This window comes from Phoenix dactylifera, chromosome 13, assembly GCF_009389715.1.
Source record: "Phoenix dactylifera cultivar Barhee BC4 chromosome 13, palm_55x_up_171113_PBpolish2nd_filt_p, whole genome shotgun sequence".
Classification (NCBI taxonomy): domain Eukaryota; kingdom Viridiplantae; phylum Streptophyta; class Magnoliopsida; order Arecales; family Arecaceae; genus Phoenix; species Phoenix dactylifera.
The window spans coordinates 11,347,037-11,364,700 of record NC_052404.1 but is presented as its reverse complement, the minus strand read 5'-3'; the positions used below and the strand labels follow the sequence as shown (position 1 = coordinate 11,364,700).

The 17,664-nt window shown below is 38.6% G+C and overlaps 3 protein-coding genes across 7 annotated transcripts in view; all 3 read left to right on the top strand.

Moving 5' to 3' along the window:
• The first annotated feature begins 310 nt into the window (after window positions 1–310).
• LOC103723021 lies at window positions 311–4,811 on the top strand. 2 transcript variants are annotated; one of them, XM_008813810.4, is made up of 5 exons: window positions 311–666; window positions 1,884–2,031; window positions 3,314–3,534; window positions 3,645–3,818; window positions 4,186–4,811. In XM_008813810.4, the coding sequence occupies exons 1-5, from the start codon at window positions 478–480 to the stop codon at window positions 4,270–4,272; spliced, it is 819 nt and encodes a 272-aa protein (XP_008812032.1). In that variant the 5' UTR covers window positions 311–477; the 3' UTR covers window positions 4,273–4,811. The 2 variants fall into 2 exon arrangements, with proteins under 2 accessions (XP_008812032.1, XP_008812031.1); XM_008813809.4 differs by having other exon boundaries at window positions 3,642–3,818.
• Window positions 4,812–6,866: 2,055 nt separating this feature from the next.
• On the top strand, window positions 6,867–14,197 carry LOC103723020 (UDP-glucuronic acid decarboxylase 6-like). Of its 2 annotated transcripts, none has more exons than XM_008813807.4 (13): window positions 6,867–7,037; window positions 7,547–7,664; window positions 7,798–7,884; window positions 8,394–8,481; window positions 8,808–8,899; window positions 11,427–11,491; window positions 11,576–11,664; window positions 12,512–12,589; window positions 12,732–12,825; window positions 12,976–13,042; window positions 13,133–13,196; window positions 13,364–13,404; window positions 13,754–14,184. In XM_008813807.4, the coding sequence occupies exons 2-13, from the start codon at window positions 7,575–7,577 to the stop codon at window positions 13,943–13,945; spliced, it is 1,047 nt and encodes a 348-aa protein (XP_008812029.2). In that variant the 5' UTR covers window positions 6,867–7,037; window positions 7,547–7,574; the 3' UTR covers window positions 13,946–14,184. The 2 variants fall into 2 exon arrangements, with proteins under 2 accessions (XP_008812029.2, XP_008812030.2); XM_008813808.4 differs by having other exon boundaries at window positions 6,904–7,114; window positions 13,754–14,197.
• A 2,919-nt stretch (window positions 14,198–17,116) lies between these two features.
• LOC103723019 overlaps window positions 17,117–17,664 on the top strand; it is a 29,921-nt gene continuing 29,373 nt past the window's right edge. For all 3 annotated transcript variants that reach the window (XM_008813806.3, XM_008813804.3, XM_008813802.3), the window contains exon 1: window positions 17,117–17,609. In XM_008813806.3, coding sequence (XP_008812028.1) covers window positions 17,367–17,609 — 243 coding nt within the window. In that variant the 5' untranslated portion in view covers window positions 17,117–17,366. The remainder of the gene's footprint in view (window positions 17,610–17,664) is intronic.

Genomic DNA, 17,664 nt, shown 5'->3' with positions numbered 1-17,664 from the left:
AAATCGTGCTTATTTTGCCACGTGTCTAGCTTCTCAATCACAGCTGTTGGTATGCACTACGACACTTGTGCAGTGTAACGTTGACGGTCATGATCAGAAGCTGTCGACACGTCGGTATCCCATAAACGCGATCACTGTTGTGAGCCTATGATATCTGAAAAAGAGAAAAATCCTTTCCGTTCATCTCTGATCAAACCGTCCAAAGCTTCGCCACACCGTATTCGGTGTAGTAGAAAAGGAAGCCTCTTTCTTCTTCTGTGGCTGGCTGGGAGACTCATACATCTATAAAAGGAGAGCCGGGGAGAGAACTTCACCCCTCTGGGATTGATCAAGAACCAGAAGCAGAGACACGGGTGGGGTTTTGTGGAGGGAGGCGATAAAGGAGGGGGGGCGAAAGGAATTGGGACGAGGGAGGGAGGGCTCGCCCTTTTCGATCAAAAACCCTAGGGTTTTGCGCAGGGCTAGGGTTTGGCTGCCATGTCTGCGGGGATCTGCGGGAAGCGCCTAGGGTTGGAGGAAATCTTCGGATCTCCGGCGCCGGCACCGTCGGCGAAGAGATCTCGCTGCTCGCGCTACGGATCTCCCATCCGTTCCTCCGATTTCGGCCTCGGATCCGACGACAAGGTCTCCATACTCCTTCGCATGTTCCCGTCCATGGATCGGGAGGTAAACATGCTTCTTTCCCTCTTTTTTTTTTTTCCGCTTGCTAATTTGATATATCTTGGATTTAGATGGTTTGTTTGGGCTATTTTTATCGTCCTTGAGCCGGTTTTCTTAAATTTCCCCCCCTTTCTTGTTCAGTAACTGATATAAATTCGTCGGACCGATTACTTTCTAATTTACTGCAATTTCTTATTCGGTTTTAATTCTTGATCATGATCGAATAACAGTTAGAAATTGTGAAAACACCGAATGCTATTGGTGAACTAAGCAAGTACGAAGTTCTATGGGGAAGTAATTCACTGAAAGCTGTTGAAGAGAATGTGTTTGGTGAATGGATGATTCTGACGTTTAACAGTTGTTTGCAGGTATTGTCAATGTTGTTCCTTGGCGTAGGAAATTATTTGTTTCTGGGGATTTGAGATAAAATGAAAGTTTACAGATCCTTTCCTAGGATACAGACCCAAGAGCGATGTTGAAACACACTGGAGTCATCTGCTGGCTGAATTCCTATTTGCTTTTTATGCGGCAAATTAAGCTCATAATCTTTTTTAATTTCTAAGTAGTTCATGCTTTTAATTGGAGTTTGATTCTTGCTGCCACACTTTCGGGCGTGATACCTCACAAGAGATTTGTTTCATTTAGTTGTTGTGACAATCACGTCAAACACGGCTGTATGTTGTCGGATATTGTTGACATTCAAAATTGGCAGTTCATTAGCTTGCTTTAGACACCATTGTAGATTGGGATAGAAGCATGACATTTTTGGCAATTGTTTTTTAGTACATTCCTGTTCATGTACGAAAGGCAATCTTTTATTTTGTCTGCTCTCTGAATAATGTGTTAGATATGCACAAACCATAGGAGGTGTCCCTGTTATAAAAGGAGAATAAACTCAGTTGTGCTCAATAGGGTAATTCTGGTTTTATATGGGATATGCTGACATTAAAGTCTTAGCACCTTTATTGCGAAATCATATTGTCACCTCATAAATGCACCTCTTTTTTATATGGGATATTGTCATGTTGTAAATGTATGGTTTGTTATATGAAATTAGCCAGTTTTGATGGCACTATTTTGACTCAGGTGTATTTTGCCTTCTGCCAATATTATTTTGTTAAATGTCTTGGAATCTAAAATTTCCATGAGTTTCTGTCCCCTGTAAATCTTTTTTTATTTTAACCATCAGCAATGTGATTTTTCTATTTGCAATTGCTGCACAGGTTGTGGAAACTGTTTTAAAGACCCATGATCACAAAATTGATGATGCCATCAAGAGTCTTCATGCTCTGTGCCTTGGTGATGATTCTGCAAGAATCGAATCAGCAAGGCTTAACTCTATTCTCCAAGCAACTGAAAATGCTGTTGAAGGTTAGGACATGGATTTACATGTAATATCCTGCATATATTTCTATCTGAGTGGTGGTGATATTATTTCAATTCTGAGACCAGGGGCGGCCTAATGCATTTGGAGGCCTATGGCGAACTCACTAGGGGAGCTTTTTTTTTTTTCTTCCTTTTGAATGATGAAAAAAATTTAATAAGTGCAAAATATTATAAAAAATTTATTTAAAAATAATTCGTCTAGCTTTTTGAGATACAAATTTTCTAATCAAACTTTTATACTCAAGATTCATTAAAATACTATTTTTAATCAATAATATAGCTAATCAATTTAATCCTTTTAAAATTAAATAAAAAATCAAAAACAGCTTCATATAGTGATACATACTCCGAACGTGGCTTGCAAGGTTGTTAACGGAATCGCACCTAAAATTCTCGTCCTGATTTGATTGCAAATCTAGCTGTTTATTATCAGGCCCATCAACAATTAGTTGGATGCTTGTCTTCTTCTGGGCTTTTTTTCTTTTTTTTGATTTGTGCTACTTCTTCTAGAGCAGCGAGATGGCAACTTACTAATGTATTATTAATTAATGTGCATTGTGCATACAGAGGCATACATGATACATCCTTCCCCTGTCCTACTCTTTGCCTTGATGCCCCCTTCAAAACGACTCCACTCCATTTCCTAACCCCCAAAAATCCAACAAAACATATTGAAATCCAGCAAGTAGACATCTGTCTTTCCCTCTCATATCAATCTTTACAAGAAGGGACGAACACTTCATGCCGACAGAGAACATGAGAAAGGAGCGGAGACCATGAGGACCCGCTCTTCTTTTTCCTGGATGAATGATGATGATGATAAGGTGGGATGGAGGCAGAGCCAGTGACGGTGTTTGGAGTCCCAGTCGGAGAGGTGACAGCCGTCGAGGGTGTAGGAGAGGGAAGGGTCGTCATAGAAGGTCGGGATGGAGTCATCAGTGGAGGGAGTGGGACTGGGAGCGAGGGTGGGAGTAAGGGAGGACGAGTAGAACGAGAGGAAGGCGAGTGTGGTGCCAAGACTAATGACGATGAGACGTTCCACGAGGAAGGAAACTTTAGATGAAGTCCGGGGTTGAGGGATGTCATGGTCGACTCCATCCATGTTTTTGGCCATGGGGTGGAGCCGGCGAAGAGATGCGCTGCCTGGGGCCTTCTTTAGGCCGGGGCCTTAGGCGACCGCGCCTCGGTCGCCTAAGGCTTGGGCCGGCCCTGTCTGAGACTTGCAAATGACTTTCTCTTAGAACTTCTATTTGTCTGCATGTTTCAGGTGGTAGTAATTCTCAGACATCTCAGCAGAATGTTGAAGGTACTCAGACTGACGGTTTGGGTTCTGAGCCTAATATTTCCCAAAATGTGGTTTCATGGATTGATATGTTTGTACAAGAAATGATGAATGCCTCAAATTGGGATGATGTTCGAAACCGTGCTATGAAAATCTTGGAAACTTTTGAACAAAGTGTTGTTGCACAGACTACATCATCAGTGGAGGTAGATGATCTAAAGGATCCATTTTGGCTTACACGAAAGCTCTTCCCCTATTTTTTCTGTTCTTGATAAATAATTTTGGCTCTCTTTTTGACACTGATGTGGAGCAGCAGGGCATTGCTTCTCTTAAAGAGCAATTGCAGTGTTTGTTGAAAGACAACCAGATTCTGAGGAGAGCTGTTGCTATTCAGCATGAACGCAATATAGAGCATGAGGAGAAGCTAAAGGAGGTGCAGCAATTGAAGCACATTATTGGTCAGTACCAAGAGCAAATCCGGACATTGGAGGTAAGCACAAGTAGCTGTCAGTTTTGCTCTACTTTAGTACTATGTTGAATTTGGCCCAATCGCATGCATGCATGGTATAAGGGATATGGTGATGGAAAGACACACAACTTGTAGAACTTTGACCATGTGTGCTTAGCAAATTACAGCCCCTGCCGCATTGCATGTTCTTCATCTGAAGCTAAGACCTTGGGTGCTGACATTATCACCAGCCATCCCACATTATGTGCTCTTCTAAACCTTTAATGGGATTTTGTTTCAACTTAATGATGTTGGGTGAAAACACATCTTTGCCACGTTCATATTGCTCTAGGATGTTCAGAGAGCTTGGTCTTGACCGGGATGATAAAATGTTATAATTTTGGTGCAGCTGAACAATTACACATTGAAGGTACATCTTCAAAAGGCACAGGAATCCAGTTCTATTCCTGGACGGTTCCACCCGGACATCTTCTAGAGCCCACCTTCGGGGCGTGTAATTTATTTTATATCATGGTATGAACCTAAACCAGAAGAAATGCGAGACCGGAAGAGCTCCAGTCCATGTTCGAGCTAGTAATTGAGCCTTCCTGGTGCTATGTATCTCTTCACCAATCATGGTTTTCTTCTGCTACAGCTGGTGCATCCGCAAATGGGAGGAGTGGGCTCACTAGATATACCTTTTTCTTAAAGGAGATATTTTGCTTAACTTGTTGTAACATGCCTCGTGTCAGGGCATGATACTATCTTTTGTTACTGTATTTGCACTATAGTTTAGGAGAGTGGAAGTTCCTCCAGCTCTGAATGCTATAAGCCTGAAGATCTGAGCCATGCAGGGGTGCCATTAAAATGTTAGATTGCCCTCATTAATCTAATGGTTCAAAGAAAGGCTGTTTTGATCCATGGACCAGATTGTATCTTGATGTTAAATAATTAAAATATGTTGTTCAATAATTTGTTTGGTTTGTAATTGCCGATAGTTTGTACAAGGCATATTTAAGAATGAAAAGATCTTGATGAATGCGCAACTGACGGTACATTGTTAATTTGTTGGAAGTTCTTACGTGATCAGGCATGGTGGATGAGTAAGGTGGGTAGGGTTCTGGCTGTTTTGCAGGAGATTAGAATGTTATGCTTCGCCGTAGAGATTACTTTGTGGGCGGTTGAAGTGTGAGAGCTGGAAGAGGGGTCAATATATTTATTCATTTAATTTTGATGTGTGTGCACGCAATAATATATTTACTAAGTTGTGAACTTTAGGGCTTAAGAAAGAGGGTCGCAGATTATTCACCAAACGAAGATATCCTATGATAGCAAAACCTAATATTTGTTTTTTTTTTTTTTCAAGGATAAGGTCAGGCAAAAGATAACCTAATATCAACCTTAGAAATGATGGAATACTGGAAAGTTTGAGCATAACTTCAAGAACATGCTATTAACTATGAAGACATTAATAAATCTGATCAACAGAAAGAACTAGAGCTCAGGCTAAGCATGTGTACTGAGAGACCAACGAAGCAGTAGATTGGGTAGTCTTTTATGTGGCTAACCATTCTGAAAAAATTCTCTGGCTGGAGGAGGAGGATCAACCCGGAGCATTTCAAGACTTATTATTTTTTGACTTTTTTGAGTGTATTCGTATTTGCCATGTACAATACATCGTTCTAGCAGAAAAAAAAAAGAAAAAGAAAGAACTAGAGCTGATTTATGTCAACTGCGTCAACTGATAAATATTTTGATCAAGGAGGACATCAACTCATTTTAGCCCGTGTGCATAACTAAATATGACGATGTTGTGACTAACATTCTTGGGTATCATGGCAGGTGAAGTTTATCCTTGCCATTTGAAATGACTAAACTCTGGCTTTTTAAAAATCACAGTCGAAACAGAGAATTTACATCTTCACCAACAACGAACACACCTTGCTGAATCTGTAGAGAATGTGCTAGTTATTATATCAAAATCATGTTACTAGATCAGAGAATGCTAGCTTTTTCTCCGTTCCGATTGGGATGCCACAAGAAGTAGGCATGTGTTCGGCTCTTGATCTCCAGAATTGCATGGCCAAATCTTGCATCCCGATACGCTGAGTAGCTAGGTCATGGCTGAGTCAAACTGCAAATCAAGTTAATTAATTATATATGATTTGAGAGGCTTGTTTCCCTAGTGAAAAGAATAACCTATTAAGATAGAACTTCTGAGAGGTAGCTGGAGCTAGGTGTCTTGCTAATTTTTCAATCCTTCTACTTTTCCACCATCGCCAGTAATGATATAGACTGGAGCAGGTCCAAAACTGGAGCAGAGTAAGCAAATAGAAGGATCGAATATGTCAGTAAATTTGTATCGCTAATTATCTAGGCTATGGAAATAGAAAATATTCATATTTTGTAGCCTATTACAAATGTGGATGTCTCCAATACAGGACTTACATTTGGTAGTCTGATGAAATGAACCACATATTTATGGCATTGTATGCTTTCATGAGATAAGTAAGGTCATCTGTTTTTTGTAAGTTACAGATTCTCTCATATGGGATTTACATTTGGTTCAAAGAAGTGAACTACAATAAGAACCTGATTTCTAACTATTTATCCAGATATCTAGGATTTACATTTGGCTTTAGCCCGATTATATAACAAAGATAGCAATAATATGATGTTAAATTTCGCCACCTTCACCAATATTAGTAGGCTATTTTTTTTATTACCATCAATGTGCAAAAATAACCATGCAAATATGCAATGCACGTCCCTGTCAACTAGTATAAATGAATAAAGGAAGAGTCCTTGCGCTGAAGTGAACAAAAACCTCTATAAAGGAAGAGCGACACGTCTTACCTCCTCATACGTTAGAAAACCAGAAATCCCGATTTCTGCCTATCACGGAAATTTGTCGTGTTGGTCCGCATCGGACGGTCCTAATTCCATCAAAACAGGGTAATAGTTTTACTAATATTGCAGCCCCAACCGTGCACGCTCGTTTTCGGATCAACATGCGTTTGGTGCTTGTCAACCGTCATACGCAGCGCCAGCTCAGCCGCGGCATACTGGGAGGATCGGATGGATACAAAGGAGGAAGGAGAGAGAGAGAGAGAGCGAGCGCAAACGCTAGTATAAATAGCAACTACCGTCGGCCAGCCCAAACAATCTCTGACATTATTTTCATCAAAAAGAAAAAAAACGATCAATTCAATTCGATCCCAAAGGAGGCTGATAACCCTCACCAAATCCTTTCTTCTAAAGGTATTTTTCTTTTTAATCCTCCGAAGCAGATAAACGCGGTAATTTCGGATTTGATTCGAGGTCCCGTAATCGTTGAGGTATCGCTCTCGATCGGCTTTCTTCCTTCCTTTTGCTCCATTTCAAATGTGATCTTCGCTGCTCTCTCTATTGTATTTTAAGGGTTTTTAGGTTTTGATCTTTGCATCGGTTGGTGTTGGCGGCGGGCTCGCTTGCTCTAGATAAAGGTCCTAGATTTATAGGCTCCGCTCCATTTAATTGGTGGAAATACGAAGCTAATTTCCTTGGGACGAGAACATAGACGTTTTTTTAATCTAGATTTGTTGGTTAGAATTTCTGTTTTTGTTACCTTGACGTTAGCAAATTGTTTTTTTCTTAAAAGCTTTTAATATTCTTCAGATGTTGGGATGGTATAAAACGAAACTTTGGTAATCGGTTGTAATCGATTCCTGTTTATAAGATTAGTTTCGACGAGATCTGATGATATTAGGGTTTCGAAACGAGTACTGCAGGCCATCTGTTTAAGCGGAGATCGGAGCGATGGCGGAGTCTGCCAATGGAGATCATCAGCACACCATCACGAGGCCGCCTCCGACCCCTTCTCCTCTGCGATTTTCCAAATTCTTTCAGGTTATTTTACTTTCAGCTAAATTATATATTATTGAAATTTGTGGTCGAAAGAATTAGATTGTTCAGGAAAGGGATCTATGTGCATGCGCTGAGTGCATGTATGTCAACTCGCTGTCATGTTAACAATTGACAGGCTAATCTGCGGATCTTGGTTACCGGGGGTGCCGGATTTATTGGGTCTCATCTGGTTGACAGGTTGATGGAAAACGAGAAACATGAGGTATTTTTTTGATGACTTCTATATGTGGTGTTAATATTTTTTGTGGTTATTAATTTCAGATGCAAAATATTAATAATTACAAGTTCACAATCTTCTCTTAGTCAACTGATCAATCTGCTGTAACATTAATGTTAATGCATGAATGCCCCCACTTCCACCCCCCCCCCCCCCCCCCCCCCCCCCCCCCCAAAAAAAACACCCCCACCCCCACCCGGGGGATAAAGTGATAATTATTGTTTGAAATATAGTTGACTAATCAGCAAAGATTTATCTCAAAAATAAAAGGCAACTTCATTAAATTATGCTGCTAGCAAGTCCATATGTTATTTAATGCATTAACTATGATTCTTAAAGGCAAAATGTTTTCTCGAAGTGTGGCAATGGCACAGTGTCTTTCCAGCTGATCATTCTGTTCTACAGGATGGCTGATTAAACCATATGTACAAATTCTTGTGCTTTATTTGATAATTTGCTTTTTTTTTAAAAAAAAATAACTTTATCCTCTTCAGGTTATTGTCGTGGATAACTATTTTACTGGTTCAAAAGATAACCTCAAAAGGTGGATTGGGCACCCAAGATTTGAGCTTATTCGACATGGTAAATTGATATACCTAAATATGAAAATATCAGTGCTTGCATTGGTCTCATTGTTAAGTAATTGTTATTTATATCCTTGCCTTTTAGTTGGTCTATACGATTCTTTTTTTTAATTAATGATATTTGAAGAGTTTCTAGAATTCCATAATTTCAGACCTTTTGCCTTGTCTGGAATGTCTGATCATTTTGTTGTCTCCTAGTATATTGTATAGTCCAACATAGAAATATTTATAGGTCTTTCATCAATTTAAATAGATGTTATGCATCCATGAACAAGTCTACATGTCCATTACATGTTGCTAAATACTTTTTTATTATCCTTTTAGATGTTACGGAAACATTGCTGGTAGAGGTTGATCAGATCTATCATCTTGCTTGTCCTGCTTCTCCAATTTTCTACAAATACAACCCTGTAAAGGTGGGTGTTCTCTTATCTTAATTTTAGGGATCAAGTATGCTTGATGATGATTCTCATAGAATAAGTCTAATCTATCCGTTCAACATGTTTGAAATTCTATCATATGTCAGCCTCTAGGCCAATTTCAGTTTTTGTAGAATTATCGAAGCCTTAAAATTTTGGTTTAACCAAGATTTTTCACTAATTGATGAAATAAGTACAAGAAACAACTTCCAATTGTAGAAGCCTGAGAAACTCAGACGCTAAAAACTATATTGTACGGGACATGACTAATGAGTTTGGCTTTGCTTTATCATTATTGACAATTCTGCTACAGAATTTTCTGCACATTCTTATGCGTGGAAGCTTATTGCCCCAAGTGCATGGTTTACTAGTCCTCTGCTTTTACTTTATGTTTAGTTCGCTGAATACGCACAGGAATGGAATGAGGATTTCAACTTTGGCTCCATTCCCATGTTTGATATGGCAATAAAGAATGTAACCACACTTTCTTTGGAATCACAATTCCTTCACTTGAAGGAATGGCTCTTACATGGGAGGAATGATTATTCCCATGAATATGGAAAGAAATGATGTATTTGATTAAAATAAATAACTAAAAATGCAATAAAATATATATTAAAAATCAAAAATATGAATAAAATAAATTTACTATATGAAAAATATAAATAAATAATGTTGAAATTTAAAATAAAATTTAGAAATAAAATAAATATAAAAATATAAGTAAGATAGAAATAAATTAGTAAAAATATAATAACGTCCCCAAGTATATATGAAAATAACAAGTAAAAATTGTGTCATAATAATAAAAAAAAAGTAACAAGTATATAGAAAGTCCCCAAAAGAATTATAGCTCGTTATTATAAGATTACTTCTATTGCTTAGTTAATAATATATTTAAAAAATATTAAAACTTATTATTTTCTAATATATAAGTAGTTAAATTAAATATTGGAACTGATTTGCTATTCTTTTTCCATGCATTCATTTGTTTCATCTCCAAACATTGGAATATGAATTGCAATTCCAATTCCCTGCCTTCCATTCCCATTGCATTCTAATCCCCATTCAATTCCTTTAATTCCCGGAAACCAAATGTAGCATTAGTATCTAGTATCGACTATAGTATCAAGAGCCTTCTCATTAGAAATCTTTGTTGAGGGGCCCTTAGCAAACTCCAATTTCTACATCATTTTGTGTCTCTTTGTGTGTTGCTGCCCTTTCTCATATGCTTCTGTTAGTTTTTTGGAAGGAAAGGATGTTCATTTTATTCAACCGTAAGCAATGCCATGGTGCCTATGGCATAGGTACAGATGGCATAAGGATATTCATTGGTCCAAACTCGCAACTATTTTGAATCTGCAGCTATATTAGCCAAGTTATCAGCTACATGATTTGCCTCTCATGTTACATGCACCCGTTAAGAATTTATAAATTCCCTTCTACATGCAGCTGTGGCTGAGATGCAGGGATGGTTATGATCAGGCCTTTAATTGAGCCACAAATAGCTATTGCCCAGTCACATTTCACCCATATATGAGTCCCTTTCTACATTTGAATATACTTCAGTCCTTCCCATGCCCCCCTGTAACTCAGTAAAAGGCACCGAATTCATGAGAACATCCCGACAGCCGTTATAGATCCATTGCTATCTCGGATGATGAAACTATCACCAGCATGCCATCTGCTTTGTAAGAGCCATCAAAGTTCAGTTTAATCCAGTTAGGTTGAGGGGGAGACCAACAAATAATGGAAGAGGATGATGGTGTAATATCTTGCAAAGATATATCTCCCCAATGACCAAAATAAACTCCATTCATTTGTGTAGCTCATGGAAACTGTCATGTTCATTAACCAAAAATTGAGCCCTTGTTATGATACCAGCCTGGTATACAACTTCATCTTGAAATGCTTGCCTGTTCCTTGTGTCCCATAACAGCCATAAAATATAGACAATAATTGAATATACAACTCCCCAACTTATCGTGCTTTTGATGACTTCATCGTGGTTATCTGACAGCTGTTATCTAAGGAGGTAAATCAATGGCTCAAACGAAATAAGTGCCACACAGCAGCAGGGAGATGGCCCCCCAAAGAACACATGTTCCAAATCCTCGCAAGTACCTCATCAGCTAAACTAGGCTTGCCCTAAGCCCCTCCTACTCAGCACAACATAACTTGCATGTGTTATATTACAATGACTTACATGTGTATGATATCTATCACCGAAACCCCTTCTGTTAAGCTTAACCAAAAAACAATTGGATTCTTCTTTTTCAGAAGTAGAATCCTGTAGTCTCTTTATAGCATTATCTAGTGAGAGACACAAAAATGAAGTAATATCTCTCTACAAAAAGATAGAGCATGTTTTGGAATCAAAATCAAGAAAACATTATATAAGAAGAATATCTTCAATTCTGCCTCCCTATATCTTAGATACATATTTCCTTGAGCTTGAAACTTGTTTTTTTGTAAGTCATGCTTATTGAATTTGGAAGTGATATCTTGAAAATATATGCAATAGACCATAAAGACAAACGTCATTGGCACCTTAAACATGTTGGGGCTTGCAAAGAGAGTTGGAGCAAGGTTAGTTCTCGACTTGCTTATGGTGCTTAATTTGTTTTCTTACAAGGTTAATATTTTAAATCCCTCGCATTTTTTCTCTTGCAGGATCTTACTTACATCAACCTCAGAGGTTTATGGTGATCCTCTTGAGCATCCCCAGAACGAAGAGTACTGGGGCAATGTTAACCCAATTGGTATGTTGGATTCTTCTTGCAAGTAATTCAGAATTGGTTATTGTAAATGTTGTGGGTGATGATCCTTTATGTTGACCACTCAATTTCCCCTGAGATCTTCAATTGTATTATGTCATTCTCAACTAAACTTGTGGATTATTATTAATCCACTTACATAGGCATGCTTCAATTTCTTATAAAAGGTGAGTTGTTTAGTTTATGATAATCTTGTAAAATCATTTCCTGTTTGTTGAAGAATTGTTATCTGTCTAGTGGGTCGCTCATGCGACGCCGGACAGTAGCATGCGGCACCAGGTATAGCACACCATACTGGTAGCAAACCGATAGTACAGAGGTGCATTGTGATGGTACCACAAACCAGCCTATACTGACTTTGTGCCAAAATGGTACTGGTACAAGTGCTGAAACCACTACTGCGTACCATGCTTCAAATAATTGGTCTTTTTAGATCTTTGTGCTTTGTTGTTCAGGAAGGATGGTGAATTAGGGGATAGTTAATAGATATTGTGTGTTTGATATACATGGCACAACTTTCTCATATATTACTTGGGCATTCATTTTTTTGGATTCTACCTTCTGAACTAATTTGTATTGATTATTATTGCGAAGTGGATTATATTTTTGCAATACTTCAATGCTTGCATTAGGTTTGGACTTCATGCATGTTATCATTGTCTTTTAGTTGTTAGTTTCTTTTCTTTTTCACTGTTTTTATCTTTACCAGTACCTTGACATCTTCTATATGGTTATAATTTTTGCTGGAATTTATATTTGACATTCTTTGAGAATCATAATCAACTTTCTTCTAGGCATTTTCTGAACTTCTGAATTTATTGATTGATTGTAGGAGTAAGGAGTTGCTATGATGAGGGGAAGCGTGTGGCAGAGACTTTAATGTTCGATTATCACAGGCAGCATGGCATAGGTGAAATACTGTTTTTTACTAACTGAAACTTAATTTTCTAAGCTTTTGTGTCTGAGTTAATGGCTTCTGCTCAGTGTTATGTTTATTGTGAGTCCTAATGCTTCTCGAAAATTTCTATCTTTTGATGGATCTTCTGTAACAGAAATTCGAATTGCTAGAATTTTTAATACATATGGACCACGGATGAACATTGATGATGGTCGTGTAGTGAGTAACTTCATAGCCCAAGCACTCCGGTAATACTTCCAAGGGCCCTTATTTTATTTTATTTTTCTATGAGAATTTTAAGGACTTTTGTCTGCATTCCAACTTTCTAATTGACTCCCATCTCATCACTTTTTGCTTATCTCGTTGTAATCTTTCTTACTTTCTCTGATGTCATGCAGAGGTGAACACTTAACAGTTCAAGCACCAGGAACACAAACTCGAAGTTTCTGTTACGTTTCTAACATGGTACACGTTCTTTTTCTTTCTGTAAGGTTCAGAGCTGTTGGGTCATGTATGATGTGATTATTTGATTATTTAACTGGTTTAATCCTAAAGGTTGATGGCCTTATTCGCCTGATGGAAGGAGATCATACTGGTCCAATCAACATAGGAAACCCAGGTAACTTATGAAATTTTCTTTGATTTTTCTTAGTTAGCTGATGTTTTGTCTGTGGGCCTTCCTGTTTTCAGCTCTATTTTTTGTAGACCCATTTGTTTAAGTGTCATAACTTTTTATCTTTTTAGGCAATTGACTTCCATAATTCTAATTAGCATTAACCATTGTAGGTGAATTTACAATGATGGAGCTTGCAGAAACTGTGAAGGAGGTCAGCTTGTGCCCAAAATCCTTTGTTATTCCTGTTTACTCCTGCTGAAGATGTCTTTGCCTTGTTTTTTGTAATTAACCCAGCATGAAACTTGAGACCACTGGTTTCATGTTGGGCAGCTGTTAACACAATCTGTTGGTACAAAGTTGATCGGCCCTATATACTCCAAAGCTGAGTTTTTTATAACTATCTGACCCTTGTTATAAAATATCTCCTAATTTAGACCAATTGGTGGATTATGGGTAACCTAAAAGCAGAATCATAAGTTTTTAATCGATTACTTCATAATCTGATGAAGAAGTGCTGAAAGAGTGTTAATAACTTACTTAAACCTTCTTGTTGATTTCAGTTGATTGACCCAACAGTACAAGTGAAGATTGTGGAGAATACACCTGATGATCCACGTCAGAGGAAGCCTGATATCACAAAGGCCAAGGAACTGCTTGGCTGGGAGCCCAAGGTAACATTACGTGAGGGTTTGCCGCTCATGGAAGAGGATTTCCGTCAGCGTCTTGTCGTGCCCAAAAGCCAAAACAATTAAGGCTCCATGGATATCTAGCTCTAGATTGACTGCATTCAGTCTGCATTTTTGCAAGCTTGTGCATGTTGGATCTCTTCATAATAAATGTGGTGTCCTGTCTATCTAATAAAGATATGTGCATTGTCGACACTGGATCAGAGGAATACCTTCTTAATCTTGCAACGAGCTTGTATTGAGATTAGTCATGCATCAGTTATAATGAAGAAGCAAATCATGAAATTTATAAAATTGGTTTTTTTTTTCCGCCTCTTACCTTCTATATCTCAATTTTTTCCTCTCCCATCTCAGCCTTGAATTTGCTGTTTAATGACTTGTGAATCGAGTAGTTTTCCCAAAATTTTGGATGCCTGATGCTTTAAACATATCTCCAGTGCATGGGTTGAAGTATTCTCCAAAAGCTCCTTTCTTTTTTTGATGATTTTAAGTATTTTTTGAAACTAAGGTCTGTCAACAGTATTGTTGGTCTAATCTAAAATATGCTCCGGTTAAAAGCTTTTTTAAGAAATTCAGTGGCTTGCCACCGTAAGGATGCCCCTGCGGAAAAACTAATTTGGCACCACTCCGTATTGTCTTGTTTGATTGCTTCAACCGTGTAGCATCTGCAAGACTACTTTTTATTGATATCAAGATGATTATACACCATAGTTCTATGGGTACAACCATACAATCTTTATACATTGAAAGTTGTAGTTAGAAAAATTGGATGCCCAGTCAAACTTGCATCGAACATCCCATATCTGTCACCCAATCAGCATCCCGTGAGCTTTCACTATCTATTATATATAATTTTAGTTTCAGCTTGTGCTGAGCTCTGCATCATGGGCACCTATATTAATAATATTATTAATATAGTTTTTATTTTGGATAATACAATTCTTATTTAATACATTTCTTTATATTGGACTGTATGATTATTATTATTTGATTCTTTGCTTTGAATAATAGATAGGACTCTTATTTTATATGGCTCTTTATTTGGGATGGTTTATTATATCTATATCCAAAATGATTATAGTCATTCATCAAACCCCATTTTCCTTGATAAGAATTTATTGTATTCATCAAAAAAAGAGAAAACCCAACTGTGCCTCGATTGCTTGGAAGCTATTGGAGTACGTTTCTCCATATGGTGGCTGCTGGACGTTTCTTTCCTCTCTTTTTTTTTTAACGCAATGAATGCAAGTACTTGATTTGGTGGATACGTTCTTCCCATCCCCACACAGCGCAATTTGGCGTTCAGGCTTTGGACGGCACCCAAACGAGGAGGAAGCAGTGCCGTACTGCAAGGGCGGGGGGAATAGTACGGCAGCTGGGAAAAGGAAGCACAGGGTTCTCCCAGTTTCGTCCTTGACATTTGACTGGTAGCATTTTCTGGGGACATAAAGGCCACCAGTAGATTTTTGGTCTCATAGTCAAGGAAGAAAGGGAAAAAAAAAAAAGAAATCCCAATTCAAGATCCAATTGTATACATGATGGTGTCCGTTGTATGTCTGTGAAGCATGGCAGGATGACTGCCGATGATTGATTAATAATACTATTCTGTAATTGATATTGTCGAAAATTATGATAAAATCCAAATCCAACGCAAATGCCGCCGCTATTTGATCTCTGTTTGCATGAGTTGGGCTTCAAAGCTTCCAAATGCAGCTTATACCTTCATGGGCACACATTTGAGAGAGAGAGAGAGAGAGGCTTGTTGAAATACAATCATGGAGAAGCATAGCAGGCTATACGATGGTTTAAATATTGAATGTGAATAAAATAGTATTCTTTCTTATTAATTGCCTTTTAAGTGTTTTGTATAAATTTGACCATAAGATTGGAATTTCTCTGGTTCGTGGTTCTATCGAAGAAGTTCAGTTCTTGATTGGTGATTTTTCTAGTACCGTGTAATAATTGGGGATTGGATTAGAACTCTTCCAACTCAACTATAAATCGGAGAGACTCCTAACTCTTTAACCATGTTTTATAGCTGAAAAACTAACAACAATTATAATATGATAACAAACCTTCTATGCTTGTGTACTTAATTTTTTCCTTGTTGTGTATTATTTTTTTGGTCATTTTCTAAGCTTCGTTGTATGGCAAGATTTTTGGTTACCAAAAACTATAAATCCATTATTACAAACTTGATTTTTTTTTTTTAAATCAAAGCCGGTAAAAGGTGATATATGGGTAACATGTAATCAATGCATTGCTTGAAAAGGGAGCGACAATAGAGTTACATATCAGTTGTTTAACAATTTTCCTCAATTTTCTCTATTACCAAAGCATTCCTCAATAATTAAATAGAGAATTTTGTTATTTTTATCTTTTTAACTCCGTAATTGATAGACTATGCCGACAAACTGGGATGATGAGCATGCATTGATTATGTTATTCATCAACATGCAATTAAGCTTCCACAGTTTGACGTCTCACAAGAATATTATCATTTCATCAACTTTTGAAATGATAAATGCTGCAAACTCATAACATGTATCCTAGATCGTATCACCATTTGTTCTCAAATTACTGCGAAGCTTAGATCTCAAATTTCTAAATTTTGTGATCCACCAGAAGTCATCATTAGCCTATTGCAGGGTTGAAAATAAGAAAGAGATCCTGCCTTTCTTCTCATCTGTGTCGAGTTGTTTTTTTTTCCACTAAAGCGGATAGATCATATTTGATGAGTATCGATACATCCAATAAAATTAGAAAAAAAATGTTTTGGAGTGTCCAAGATAACTCTTCATTTTCAGTTTATAAGATTCTACCAAAATGGCTGGTCACATGAATAGCTATCTAATCCCTAATTTTATTGACTTGCTGTTTCCCATAGAATTTGTTGGTCGGAGGGGTGTGAAAGACGAACTTTTTTTTATATTTCAGAAGCTGATAACCTCGCTGGAATCTGGACACTAGCGGAAGTCTGTGCCATGCGGATTAATTTATTTAAAAAGAAGCCCTGATGGTGGGCCCCAGGAAGCATTGCCAGCTATAATCATCTCATAATATACCCAACTCGTAGCGACACCCGAGTAGTGGACCTCAAAAACGGACCCAAGTCAGCACTCGAGAGACACACGGCATTCCGTTTTGGGGTTTCTTTGTGGGTGCCGCCTATGACGCTCCCCGGACAAGTCGAAACGAGGATTCCGAAGGCGCCGCTTCTCTTTTCTCTCTCTCTCTCTCATGACTCCAGCAAATCTCTCTTCCAAATCCCTCGATCCTTTTTTTCCTTCGCTTTTTTTCATCGTTCTTCCTTGACTGAGAGGAGAGAGCGTGAGCGAGAAGAAAGAAAGAAGGCGTTCAAATGTGGAGCAAGAGAGGGAGAAGTAGAGAAAGAGAGAGATAAAAAGAGAGAGAGAGAGCTATACAAGAGGGAGAGAGAGGGGGTGATCGGGCTAGTGGGAGACAAGAGGGAAGAGAGAGGGATAGAATGCCGGCGGAGGAGCCGGTAGGAGGGCCGAAGAGGGCGCTGAGCTACAGTCCGTCGCGGAGCCCGGCGAGCGCGAGGCTGTACGGGGCGCCGTCCGGGCGGCAGCAGAGATCCTCCCCGGCGGCCAAGAAGCCGCCGGAGCCGCTCCGGGGGGCCGTCGCTGACTGCCTCTCCCCCTCCGCTCCCAACCTTCTCCATGGGAACCCTTCCGCCGTTGCCTCCGAGGCCGCCAGGACTCTCCGGGTGAGCCTTCTTGTTCTTGTTTCCTTTCTTTACTGCTCTTGCTTTTCTGGTACTT

Bases quoted from the DNA above. Each gene is read 5' to 3' on its own strand.
- LOC103723021 (XM_008813809.4), top strand. From the start codon at position 478: ATGTCTGCGGGGATCTGCGGGAAGCGCCTAGGGTTGGAGGAAATCTTC. The intron at 3,535-3,641 runs GTAGATGATCTA...GATGTGGAGCAG, and splicing joins AGACTACATCATCAGTGGAG to CAGGGCATTGCTTCTCTTAA. The intron at 3,819-4,185 runs GTAAGCACAAGT...ATTTTGGTGCAG, and splicing joins AGCAAATCCGGACATTGGAG to CTGAACAATTACACATTGAA.
- LOC103723020 (XM_008813808.4), top strand. From the start codon at position 7,575: ATGGCGGAGTCTGCCAATGGAGATCATCAGCACACCATCACGAGGCCG. The intron at 7,665-7,797 runs GTTATTTTACTT...AACAATTGACAG, and splicing joins GATTTTCCAAATTCTTTCAG to GCTAATCTGCGGATCTTGGT. The intron at 13,197-13,363 runs GTAACTTATGAA...TAACCATTGTAG, and splicing joins AATCAACATAGGAAACCCAG to GTGAATTTACAATGATGGAG.